Source organism: Pantherophis guttatus, chromosome 3, assembly GCF_059756535.1.
Source record: "Pantherophis guttatus breed Tessera chromosome 3, ASM5975653v1, whole genome shotgun sequence".
NCBI lineage: Eukaryota > Metazoa > Chordata > Lepidosauria > Squamata > Colubridae > Pantherophis > Pantherophis guttatus.
The window spans coordinates 162861320-162873479 of NC_142065.1; the positions used below are offsets into that span (position 1 = coordinate 162861320).

Genomic DNA, 12160 nt, shown 5'->3' on the forward strand with positions numbered 1-12160 from the left:
TCCTCATAGTCATGTGATCAAAATTCAGATGCTTGGCAACTGACTCAGATTTATGATGGTTGCAATGTCCCAGGGTCATGTGATTACCTTTTACGATCTTCTGACAAGCAAAGTCCATGGGGAAGCCAGATTCATTTAACAACCATGATATTAATTTAAGAATTGCAGCAATTTGCTTAACAACTGTGGCAAGAAAGTCGTAAAATGGGACAAAACTCATTTAACAACTGTCTTGCTTAGTGACAGATATTTTGGACTCAACTGTGATTGTAAGTCGAGGACTACTTGTATATATGTCAAAATCTCTTTCAGCATAGTTTTTACTGTACTTGGCTCATAGAAAATCATTTAAAGAATTAGATGAATAGTTAACAGTTCTAGAGTTTGTTTTAATAAAAATATGTTACCCTTCTGATACTAAAATTGAGAATACTTTGATGATAGGCTAGCTGTCTTCAAATTTTCACTATATTGAAGAGTAATAAATTTTAAAAGAAAATGAACATGGAATTTGCCATCTGGGAATTACACATAAATATTTATAATTATAATAGTGAACCAATGTAGTGGATCAAACAGAGTTTTGGACTGAAACCAGGGAGACATGTTAAAATCGCGAGTCACTTATGGTGCTGGAATGACTTTACCCAGTCACTGTATGAGATAAGAAAGATCAGTTATGACCGCAAAATATTGTAAATACATTTCTATTAAATATCCTTAAATCATGTTGTTCCTTACCTAGGACGCTTGCTGGAGTATATCCACATTATATCAAGGCACCTAGCGATAATGCTGCAAAACCTGTAAAACAACTTTTGGACGGTATGAATTTTCAGCATTATTTCAAGTGATAAAACATTGTTTTGTGATTTTTGAGTCTCCCATGTTGCAGATTAAGGGGTGGTCATTCTTAGAAACAAAAAAATTCAAATGTTTCATATTGTGGTGTCTCAAAGGCTAATAGAAAGTGCTGATGAAATGCTTCTTCTTGCATCTACCACCGTTTAATAATTTATCTCCTACTGGCTTGATTAAAGGATAATAAGATTTTCATGACTTTGAGATAATATTAAATGCATCCTTCATGGAACCAAGTTTTCCTTATATTTAGAGGGGGAAGTATCCTCTTCTCTCTTGATTTTATCACAACTTGCATTACAGATAGTTCTTGCTTAATGACCCTACTTAATTGGGACTAATTGGGACCAGAATTTCCATCACTAAGCAAAATTGTCATAAGGTGAATTACCACATGACTGCATCATTTAGTGACAGCACTTCTGATTCCCAGTTATGATTATTAAGTCAGAACTTCACAGTTTTTTTGGCCATATTGTGCTGGACTCTGCTTCAATTCCCCCCATCTGCCTATCCCTGCACTTCATCACCGCTACCTACCTCTGTCTACTCCCTTCAGCCCTACCTGACCTTCACTATCTTCTTCCACTGCTGACAAGGTGTGCCTGGCTGAGGCAGTTGCTGGCCCTTCGTGAGACTTTCATGTGGCCTTGCAAAGCAATAGGGAGGCCTTGTGATGCCTCCCCATTGTGATGCCACAAGATCACGTGAGTGTCTTGTGCAGCATTCCAAAGGTGTTAGCAGCTGCTTCTGCTGGATACACTTCATTGGCAGCATGAAGAAGGTAGCAACAGTCAGCAGAGGGCAGAAGGGGCAGGCAATAGCAGCAGGGTAAGGACAGCCAAAAGGGCAGAGGGAGGGAGGAGATAGGCAGGTAAGGAAAGTTAAAGTGCATACTGGCAGTCGTAAATACAGGCAGCTTTCCAAGCGCTCAGATTTTGTCACATGACCGGGGGTGCTACAATGGCTGTAATTTGGAGGATTGGCTGACAGTATATCATCATAACTTTAAATGGTCTCTATAAACAAATGGTCATTATGCAAGGACTACCTATAGATTATAAGGCCTTGTAGATTGAAACAGTTTTGTTTATGCAGCATTGCTTACAATCAAGGAAGTGATCTTGTTCAGCTACAGCACTCCTGTTACTGCAGTGGAAGGTAGCATGTTAGGAGAAGGGAGAAGGATTTCATTTGCTTCCTTTTATTTTCAGACTGATACAGGCCTTGATCAGACAATCTGAAGGCTTAAAAGAAGGATGGCTAGTTCTAAGTTTTCGGAAGGTATTCTCTTTTCTAGACACTAATTTACAGAGATATAGAGAAGTATATTTTGATATTAAGTTAATTCTTCACTGAGAACAGATGCAGTGGTAAACTTATCTCTAACATAAATTATTTTACAATTATAAAACATTTGTGTGGTGTGAGGTCATTGATTCAATATTTTTTTTGTGGGAAATTGAAAAAGTATTTTCTTGCTTCTCTGAATAACTCATGGGTGTCCAACCTTTTGGCTTGCCTGGACTGCACCAAGTGAAGAAGAATTGACCTGGGCCGCATATAAAATATGTAATATAATCACTGTATATAAACACAATGTATATAAACATACAAACATAAAGTTTAAAGTTTATGATCTTGTGGGGCCACATTACTAGCTATCCAGGGCTGCATGTGGCCCATAGGCTTCAGGCTGGATGCCTCTGGAATAGCTAATAAAGAGGATGGGTTTTTTTTGTTCCTTCTCTACTTTTTTGTAGGTGGGAAGTTTAAAGATATCACTGTTTCACTATCCAATAATAACAAGTCCGGTGAACTTCATGAATGGTGGGTTTTAAACCAGAAGAACAAATTTATGGAGTCAAATAAAACTAGATTGGAACTAATTGTGTTCAGTGACAAAGTCAGTCCTCCCAGTCTTGGATTTTTGGCAGGTTATGGGTAAGCAAATACTTCATGTTAACATTGTTGTGTAATTAAGAAACGTTGCTTATGTTTCGGGAGCATTACTGTTTATATTTACATTGTATTGAAGCAAACTTTCCTTACATGTGATCATCTGAAGGAGACTAGTTTCATTGCCATTATCGCCTAAGACCATGTCCAAATTATCAAATTATTATGAATGGCTGAAAAAGATCAAGTTCTAAAGGCTGTAAGATAACTGAAACCCCTAGATGATAAAATATATCCAAAAGAGTCTGTCATAACTATTCTCATCAACTACCAAACATATAATATGGGCATCTATTCAGACGTATACAGTTACAAAGTAGGTCCTCTCACAAGCCTACATTGCTTTCAGTAGATTCTGAAGGAATAAAGAAAGTGTTTAGATTCTGACTATTTGATTTATTACTGCAGTGCGTCGGATTTCATGGTTCCAACCAGACCTGGCACTGTTCAGTCGTTATGGATCCATTTTGGAATATATACTCCAAAGAGCTCCAAACCAGTTAAAACTGGTCCCCAAACTGCAGTTCAAACTGCATATTTATTTAGTTTTTGATAGCAACTGCTCTCATATCTGATAACATGTTTGGGCATGGGTGTCTCTGCTTTCGTAAATTTTAAAAGGTGATTGTTATCAATTCTTATCACATCACTTTTATCCTTATAGCCAGGTAGAAGATCCTGTAACTGGATGAGAACATTAATGGTAGTTTTACCATCAATAAAACAGAATCAGAAATTGGATTGAATCCAGATAGTTACATTTTAATGGAAGAGTTTATTGGGGCTGAAAGCTCCCATAGCTAATTTATCCCACCAATGTGCAATTGGTTAAAATATAGGCAACAGAATATAATCCAGCCCACCTTTTTCAACATTAATGAGGGTGAAGGCTAGAAGAGCTTGAAAGCAGACAGTTGACAATTACAGTATACTGCCCCCACCCCCATCAGAAAAACAAACATCATTCAGACCATTGGAGTACTCAAATGGGAAAAAAGAGTTGCAAAATTTTAACCAAGGGACTGTTTGAGACTTATAGTTGGCAATTGCCGATTTTATGCTCTACGTATAGTCCCCGACTTACAAACATAAATGGACCTGGAATCTCAGTTATTCAGTGAAGCAGTCTTTAAGCAAGATATCACATGACCACTTGTCAGCTGCAATCATGAGATTCTCAGTTGCAGTTATTAAGCAATCTTGTGGATTATTAAGTGGACTTAGTCCCAGGTAAAGATGCAAGATGTCTTGGGGTGGAGAGAGAGACCAAGGTCAGGTGTGAGTTGGGGGGAGGGATTGCTATGGACAAGTCCTTCAGCTTTGGGGCTGAAAATCCCTGGTGAAATCCAAGGAAGATTTTCAGCTGCTCAGGGGAGAGACTCTTGCACACAGCCTGGACTGAGGCACCCCATCCATACCTTACCACTTTCTTGAGGCATCCCATGTCCCTTATCTAGCCATGCTACATCTCTACTCTAGGTCTGTCTGTCTCTTTTCAAATTATTGCACATTTTAAAATGTTAATGTTTTTCTTTCATGTTTTGCAGAATCATGGGTTTATATGCTTCAGTTGTGCTGGTAATAGGAAAATTTGTCCGTGAATTCTTCAGCGGAATCTCCCATTCTATTATGTTTGAAGAGCTTCCCAACGTGGATCGTATCCTAAAGCTGTGTACAGATATCTTCTTAGTGCGGGAGACTGGTGAATTAGAACTAGAGGAAGATTTATATGCTAAGCTAATATTCCTGTACCGTTCACCAGAGACTATGATCAAATGGACTAGAGAAAAAACAAAGTGATCTAATTGGAGTTCACAAAGTTTGGATTATTATTAATTTTTTTTTTGAAAAAAAAGAAGCACAAAATTCACTTTTATAATTGGGAAGCAATTTTTTGTTCATGGAATTTGCTTGCTTCCTTAGGGGAAAAAAAGCTTTTTTTCAGATGCAACTATTATTAATATCAAAGACATTTTCTTTCCAATTTAGTGAACAGCATTATCTGCAACCACATCTAAGTTAATTCTAAGCAGAAAAAAGATATCAAAACAGAATATGAGCTCTTTTGTCTGAAAAGAAATCTTGAACTGTGCAATTTGCTGTTTGACATCAGTGATTCTTAAGGATCTACCATGATCCAAGTTGCTCATCTAGGAAATCCAAGGCAATTGATCACAGTTGGTGCTGAAGGCAATTTTATTATTTGCATTTCTAGGAAAACAGATCTGTTAAAGACTAAATGGCTGTACAGTTCTGGAGGGGAAAAGATCGAGTGATATAATCATTAACTGCCTTATTTTATTTGAACAATTAAAGAAGATATTGAAAACATCAGTGACTTTACTCAGGAAAATAAACTGTCAATCTTCAACTAATGGATAGTTATAGAGAAATATTGTGATGTTTTTGCTGGGGCCATTTTCTCCACCTGACAAGATAGATATTAAAAAGTAATGAAAAATAAAGAAGATGGTTGAATCATGAGCAGCCTTTGTGGGCTAATGTTTTTCTTCGATCACTACAAATTGTACTTTCCCCTATTTTGACATTTTAATGTAATATGACTTGTATTTAGCATTTCCTTCCAGTGTTTCAGGTATATCATAATGTTTACATATTCCCCTACCCATTTTTATGTCCAAGATGTCTTTTTAAAATTCCCAGTCATGAGAAAGTATATATATATTGATCTTGAGAAATGGGCTCTTCCTAAATTATTGCTATACGTGACACAGGCTGTTTAGCAAAAGACACTGTAGCATGAATATTTAGTGCTGAAAAATAGTTTTCATTTGATGATTTAAAGCACACTGTTTCTTAACATGAATTAATTATAATTCTAATATGGTAAGAGATTATGCCATCATTTCCAAATATAATGCCGTTCAAAGGTAATGGAAGTGCTATTCCCAGAGCATCATGTTAGCTAGAGATGTTGGGAAAACTGTAGGCTCAAAACAGCTGGAGGGAGCCAAGTTGGGGAAGAATGGAATAACTGTAGTTTTCATTCCATACCAATTTCAAACAAAGTTCTTGTTCCAAAGACCATCTTAAAAGTATTTTTCTTATGCTTGTTTACACTGAATGAAATTCTCTTTGTATAAATTAAATATGTCAAACTTGTGAATGTGTCCATTATCATTAAAAATGATCTAAATATTTCCTATATATGATGATGTAGTAAGTCTCAAAAATATATGACATTGTGGTAAATGGCACAAACTAACATGAGAGTAAAATTACTTATGCATTTGTTGAACTAAATGTAATATGGTGGTGATGCTTAGAGTTGACTGCTTCCATGAAAATATTGCTGGTACTCTGCTGTGAAAAATGGCACATTTTGACACTGGGAAAGGTATACTGAAATAAACCATTTTAGCATACTCCGATAATAAAATGCACCATGACTGCCACTCACTCATTCAAACATATTCTAATTTCCAAAAAAACTATAATGAAAATGAACAGAATCAATAATGGATATGTTGACCATGAGGGGAAAAAAAGCAGCTTGCAACTATTTTGTGTATCTTCAGTTGGCCTAACAAAAATGTTACCTGTTTATAGGCTTTTATTGTTTTCCAATAACAAGAAAAGAATTACAATGACTAACCAAATCCGAACCTTAAAGACTACCAAATTTATAGATGAAATATTAACTGATGTTTATCTTGCATACATGAATTCTCTAGGCAGGAATGTCAAACTGGCGGCCCACGGGCTGGATGCATCATGTGCAGGCCACACCCATCCCAGCTCCGCGAAGAGAAAAACTGTTGCAATATATCACATGATGGCAATGTGACACGGCGAGTTTGACACCCGTGCTCTAGAGAAATGTGACCCACTGACCCTTGGATTTCAATGTCTTTTTTAAATAATTCTGTGCAGTTATTTGAGAAAACTGTCATTCCAGCTTACAAAATAAGATGGAGTCCATTAAACAGGTACCAATTACAAATTCTTACCATAGTAAGACATCATATGCATTTTTCTTTCTTATTTTTTCTACTAAAACAAGGATCTCCTGTGAATCCTGAAACAAAAAAACATTTGCACCTGGTATCCAATTTCCTCATAGTGGCTAGGAAGCCCACATCTCCGAAATAGCTATGGCAACCTTCTTTCATTTGCCCACCAGTAACTATAACCAGAAGCACAGTGGTTCTGCTCTTGGAAGTGCCACTTAACTGCAGCTGCAATTCTCCGTTTAAGATTTAAAATCTTTTTAAATTTTCTCCATTTAAAACTAAATCTTTTAACATTATCTAGAAACAGGGCCGTTACAAAGCAGCTTTTGTAAGCGGTTTTTTGGCCAGAACTTACTAGTAATGCAACCTACCTTAATTATCATCACCACCATGCCCATTCCCCACATTCTATTGCTACTTTTTCCTCTGTGCAGTACTACGTTTTGCAAGCTATTCCAACTTCCCCTCCTTTTTCTTGGACAATGACACCTTTAAAAAACATGTTCCAGTTAATGAAAACATGCCACTGAACTTGTTTTGGTGTTGCAATAAGAGTGTACTAATGCAGTCCATAACTTGATCAACTTAATCAATGATAAACATTCTTCAATACTGTTTTGACAATATTTGTTTTATTTTTTGCAACTAGTACTCATTTTTATTAAAAGACAATATTTAACAGTGAGTCAAAAACAAGAAATCCATGTTGCTTATAAAATACTGTCTACTAAAATGTATAAAACCTCCATGCATGCCTTATGCTTTCAAAGTGATGTATTCTGTAAAAGTGCGGTGTGCAACCATAAATCTTCGACTCTTTCTGATTCACACAGTTAGCAATTTATCCGCTACACCACCAAAGCAGATTCAATTCTTACATGGAATCCCACTTGCATGTGTATTGAAGGAATAACATGCTTCTAAGTACTTTTTTTGAATGCATATGTATAAATCATACTTTAAAAAAAAGTGTGAATCTTTTTAAAATACATGTTGATGCAATTCACTTAGAAATGAGCTTCAATTTGTTCAAGAACCATAGCCTTCAACAGGAAAAATGGATAGAATGCATTCCTCTTGCCACTGAATAAAGAAGCCTACCCAGCCACAGCTAAATTTAAAGGCATGATTCTAATGCAGATTGTTCAGTGTCCAAATTTCTGGTGGGGCTTTAAAAATCGTTCTAAACAATTACGATTACATAGAAAAGGAATTTGTAAAATGGAGGCCAAAAGTATGGCTCCCCTCTTCTCCGAGGCAACGGGAAACTCCAAGCATTGTATTTTTGAACCAGCAAGGAAAAGTAATGGTGTTTATTTTTTCTGCAGTGCTACGTATTGTGGAATACATGTATTGCCATGAATCTTGAAGTACACATTGTATGAGAAAGAGCTTTATGCAAGCTAAGCTTTTCATAAAGAGAAATCAATGTGATTGGCCCCTCCAGATTGCAGTATCTTTTCTATAAATATATTTCAAAGCAACAAATGCACTGTTTCAAGAAAAATTACAATTTAGTCTTTGGTTTTGATAATAACGGGAAAACACAGTGGCAATGTGATGCAAAAAATATGCTATTGATATTCTTAATCATTGTAATTATTATAAAAAAATCTCTTCTTGATTAAAGTTTCTTTTAACAATAAAATTTCTCTGCTGCTATTCTTCCACACTAAATGTCTTCAGTGCAGGAATTATGCATGACTGTACATGCTGGCCTTCTGGATAATGGGTTTTTTTTTTCTCTTCAGTGCTAATTTTTGGAGTGTGCTTCAAAGATCTGCGTATATGAAAATCAATGTAGTGTTGGCATCAATGTTTTAAACTCTGGATTAGAATATTTTTAGCTGTTTAGTTAATGATTTTATTATGTCCCAGTAATAGATTGTTCTGGAAACAGCAGAGCCAGGAGCTGATCTGGGCCTCTGACTAGAGCAAAATATGGTCCTTCTCTGCTTTTTCTACCCTCATAATAATACCTTTTAGAGGAAAGTGTTGTGGGTGACTGTCACAAGGATCATTTACTGGGGGTAGAAGAAATGCTCAGAGGACTCTTGTCTAGCAAAATAATACCTACAATACAAAATAGCAGCTAAAGAAATTGATTTTTAGCACAAAGGGGGTGAGAATGAGAAAAAAAGGAGGAATGTTTTTACCTCCATAGAGTGAAAAACAACCAAAGAACTGAATGGGATAGTAAAATGATTGGCCAACTGCAACAGAAGTGATTTGTAGCAATAGCAGTAGTACTTAGACTTATATACCACTTCACAGTGCTTTACAGTCCTTTCTAAGTGGTTTATAGTCAGCATATTGCTCCCAACAGTCTGGGTCCTCATTTTACTGACCTCAGAAGGATTGTAGACTGAGTCAATCTTGAGATGGTGAGGATCGAACTGCTAGCAGTCAGCAGAATTAGCCTGCAATAAAGCATTCTAACCACTGCGTCAGTCACGGCTCTTTGTTTATATATTTGTCTATATTTATAACTAGTTATGTTGGAGTCAGATGTTGCTGGAACATAATACTGGGGAGGGGTTTTCAAGGGTGAGTTCTCACTTTTGGTGCTCATGGTTGTCTTTTGGGGAACTAATACCAAAAGCAGAATTGCCTTTTTCTTTTCCACTCATCCCAAACTATGCCTAACGCAGGCTTTCTGAACATTTTTTTCTTTTTCTCTCTTCATTGTTAAGTTCTTCTCTCACCTCTATGCCCTATAAACTTACGTTTGAAAGCCACTGTTTCATATTAGTTTCTTCCCTCCCTAGACAGAATCAGGATTTATTTTTTTGTGTGTGTTTAACCGCAGCCAAGACTTTAATGTTGTTGGTTTTTTTCCTGTTCTGTAGCTCTGATGTCTTTGGAGTGAAATGTTTAGGGCTCCCTTAAATTTAGGTTGGCTTTGGTAACCAACCAAAAATTATTTTTATCATGATTCTGCTTCAGTCTTTAGAAAGGAGGGGCAGGAGAGGGTCTTCTGAGAATCCATGAAGCTCAAATTCCAATACAAATAGGGACTCCACACCCTTTCCTAATTAAAACCATACTGTGTATTTGCGGAAAATAGATCAGAGACCACTCCAGACCACTTAAAAATGCATAATGTTCTTAGTACAATTCCTTTATAGCAGATGATCACCATAATGCTATATTATATGGACATCAGGATGAACAATCAGTTCCACGTTTCTCACTTAATCATGCATCACCCTTGAGCTCATCAAGGCTCTGAAATACATATGGAGATAGTTTTGGTCTATTTACTCTATAGTATTTAGTATTTATACTATATACTAAATAGCATAAATGAACCTCAAAATTAACTTGTTTGTTCTATTCTGCAAAGTATGTTTTTTAATTTTCCCATAGCATTTTGTGTGTGGGAGGGGGGAGATGCTATCTTAGCAACTTCCATATGCACCAATGACAAATTCCTTGTGTGTTCAATCACACTTGGCCAATAAAGAATTCTATTCTATTCTATTCTATTCTATTCTATTCTATTCTATTCTAGTCTAGTCTAGTCTAGTCTATTCTAGTCTAGTCTAGTCTAGTCTAGTCTAGTCTAGTCTAGTCTAGTCACTGCCAGCATCTTCTTTTCAGAGTGATTGTGCTCATGGACACAAGCTTTTCCCTTTTACATATAGAATTAGGTAAGGAGGCTGAAACATGTAAATGCCACAATTCAAACCACAAGGACCTAGTTTGTCCCTTAAATTTTGTATGGTTAAACAGGTCAATATTTTTGTATTTCAATTTATTGAAACAATCATAGTTGAAAATGAAATAAGTATCATTCATGAAATATATTTAAAATGTTTAAAATGTACATAATTACAGGGAAAATGAAGCCACCTGATTCTCTTCTTTTGTAAATGATGGAGAAGACAATATGTCTATCCATTTGAATTCTCTGATGTGTTGTTATTTTTAACACTGAAATAAATATATGTTCTCTAGGCTTGGCCATACATGCTTATGAAGCTTTCAAGTTCTGCAGTAGCTGTAAGATGTATTTTTGAGAAGATTTTGAGCACCATCTATAATTGCAATTTGTACTGATCTGAAGGAAGGAGGCAGAACTTGCAGATGGAATTAATGTAAAGCTACCCAAAATTCTTGAAAGGCCTTCCGGAACCAGCGGCTTTAACATCTGCATCTTGCACCCCAGAAAACTGTTAGAAACTGCAGGAAATAACCACCTAATAACAGCACCAAGCACATATATGTGACAGAAAACTTGTTTGTTTTGTTTTGTTGTTTTGTTTTGTAAAACATACGTGAAGGTTTCATTATTGGACTGAGGCTATTTTGTTGTTGTTCCTGTACAGACATTCCTCAGATCTGGGAAGTTTGGATTCCTTTCTCAAATGTCAATTATATATTCTTAGTGCCAGATCAGTAGCAAATATGATTGAAGTTCATACAATATTGGTTTAGATTTTCACAGCTTTATAAAATTTATCTACCAGCCAAAATCAAGGCTTTATGGGATACAGTCAAAAAAGTGAAATAGTACCAGAGATTCAAGGAACCAATAAAAACAAGTCCAACTCTGCTTACAATTGACTTTTGTTCTGCTTTCCAGACATTCCAAGGATAAATTAGCTCTATTTATAGCTCAAAGCAGGTGCAATGGATTTGGGAGTGGAAACTTTCACGTATCATCAGTGTCAAATCCTAACTTACCCTTGGAAGTGAACCTGAGTGCACAGACCAAAATTTTTATAAGTGGGATTTATGTTATGATTTTAATTAATTGCTCTGACGCTTATTGGAATGAAGATGAGATTCAGATTGGTGTTAGGAATCCGTAAAGCTAGAAACGCTTGATGTCTTTTGTAACATTTACAGAGTTAGCTTTTTTTTACAGTTGGTTGTCTGGTTTTGTTTTACTTTATGCTTATGCATTGTTTATGTAGTCCATACGGGCCTGACCATGCAAGTCTCTGTAGTCCATACGGGCCTGACCATGCGGGTCTCTGGAAGAGCTGCAGAGGCAATTTGATTCTTGGCAACTCTTTTTACAGCAATATCTCCAGTCTGGCATTCCTGCTGCTTTCTATTACTGTACTGCATTTTTTCCTTTTGCTTTCTGTTCCTTATAGTTCACTTACTATAGTTGCTTCATTGATTGAAGCAGTTAATATATTGATCAAATAAATAAAATATTATTTGTAAAATGTTGACATATCAGATGATTGTGTTGCTTATTACTGTTCCTTGAAAACTACTGAATTATACAGTTAAGTGAAATTCCCAGAACACGAATGCTATTAAGTCATATCAACAATCAATATGACTGAACAGTGTAATTGTATTTTAATGGTTCATGACTGACTTTACTTAACAGCAATCAGATCACT

General features: G+C 36.0%; 1 protein-coding gene across 5 annotated transcripts in view; it reads left to right on the forward strand.

Annotated features, from left to right (window-relative positions):
• PIEZO2 (piezo type mechanosensitive ion channel component 2) overlaps nucleotides 1-5943 on the forward strand; it is a 205653-nt gene extending 199710 nt beyond the window's left edge. For 4 of the 5 annotated variants that reach the window (XM_034429440.3, XM_034429444.3, XM_034429441.3 and 1 more), the window contains 3 exons: nucleotides 746-825; nucleotides 2625-2805; nucleotides 4368-5943. In XM_034429440.3, coding sequence (XP_034285331.2) covers nucleotides 746-825; nucleotides 2625-2805; nucleotides 4368-4620 — 514 coding nt within the window. In that variant the 3' untranslated portion in view covers nucleotides 4621-5943. The remainder of the gene's footprint in view (nucleotides 1-745; nucleotides 826-2624; nucleotides 2806-4367) is intronic. The other variant, XR_015733592.1, reaches the window with a different exon arrangement.
• Nucleotides 5944-12160: the final 6217 nt, after the last annotated feature.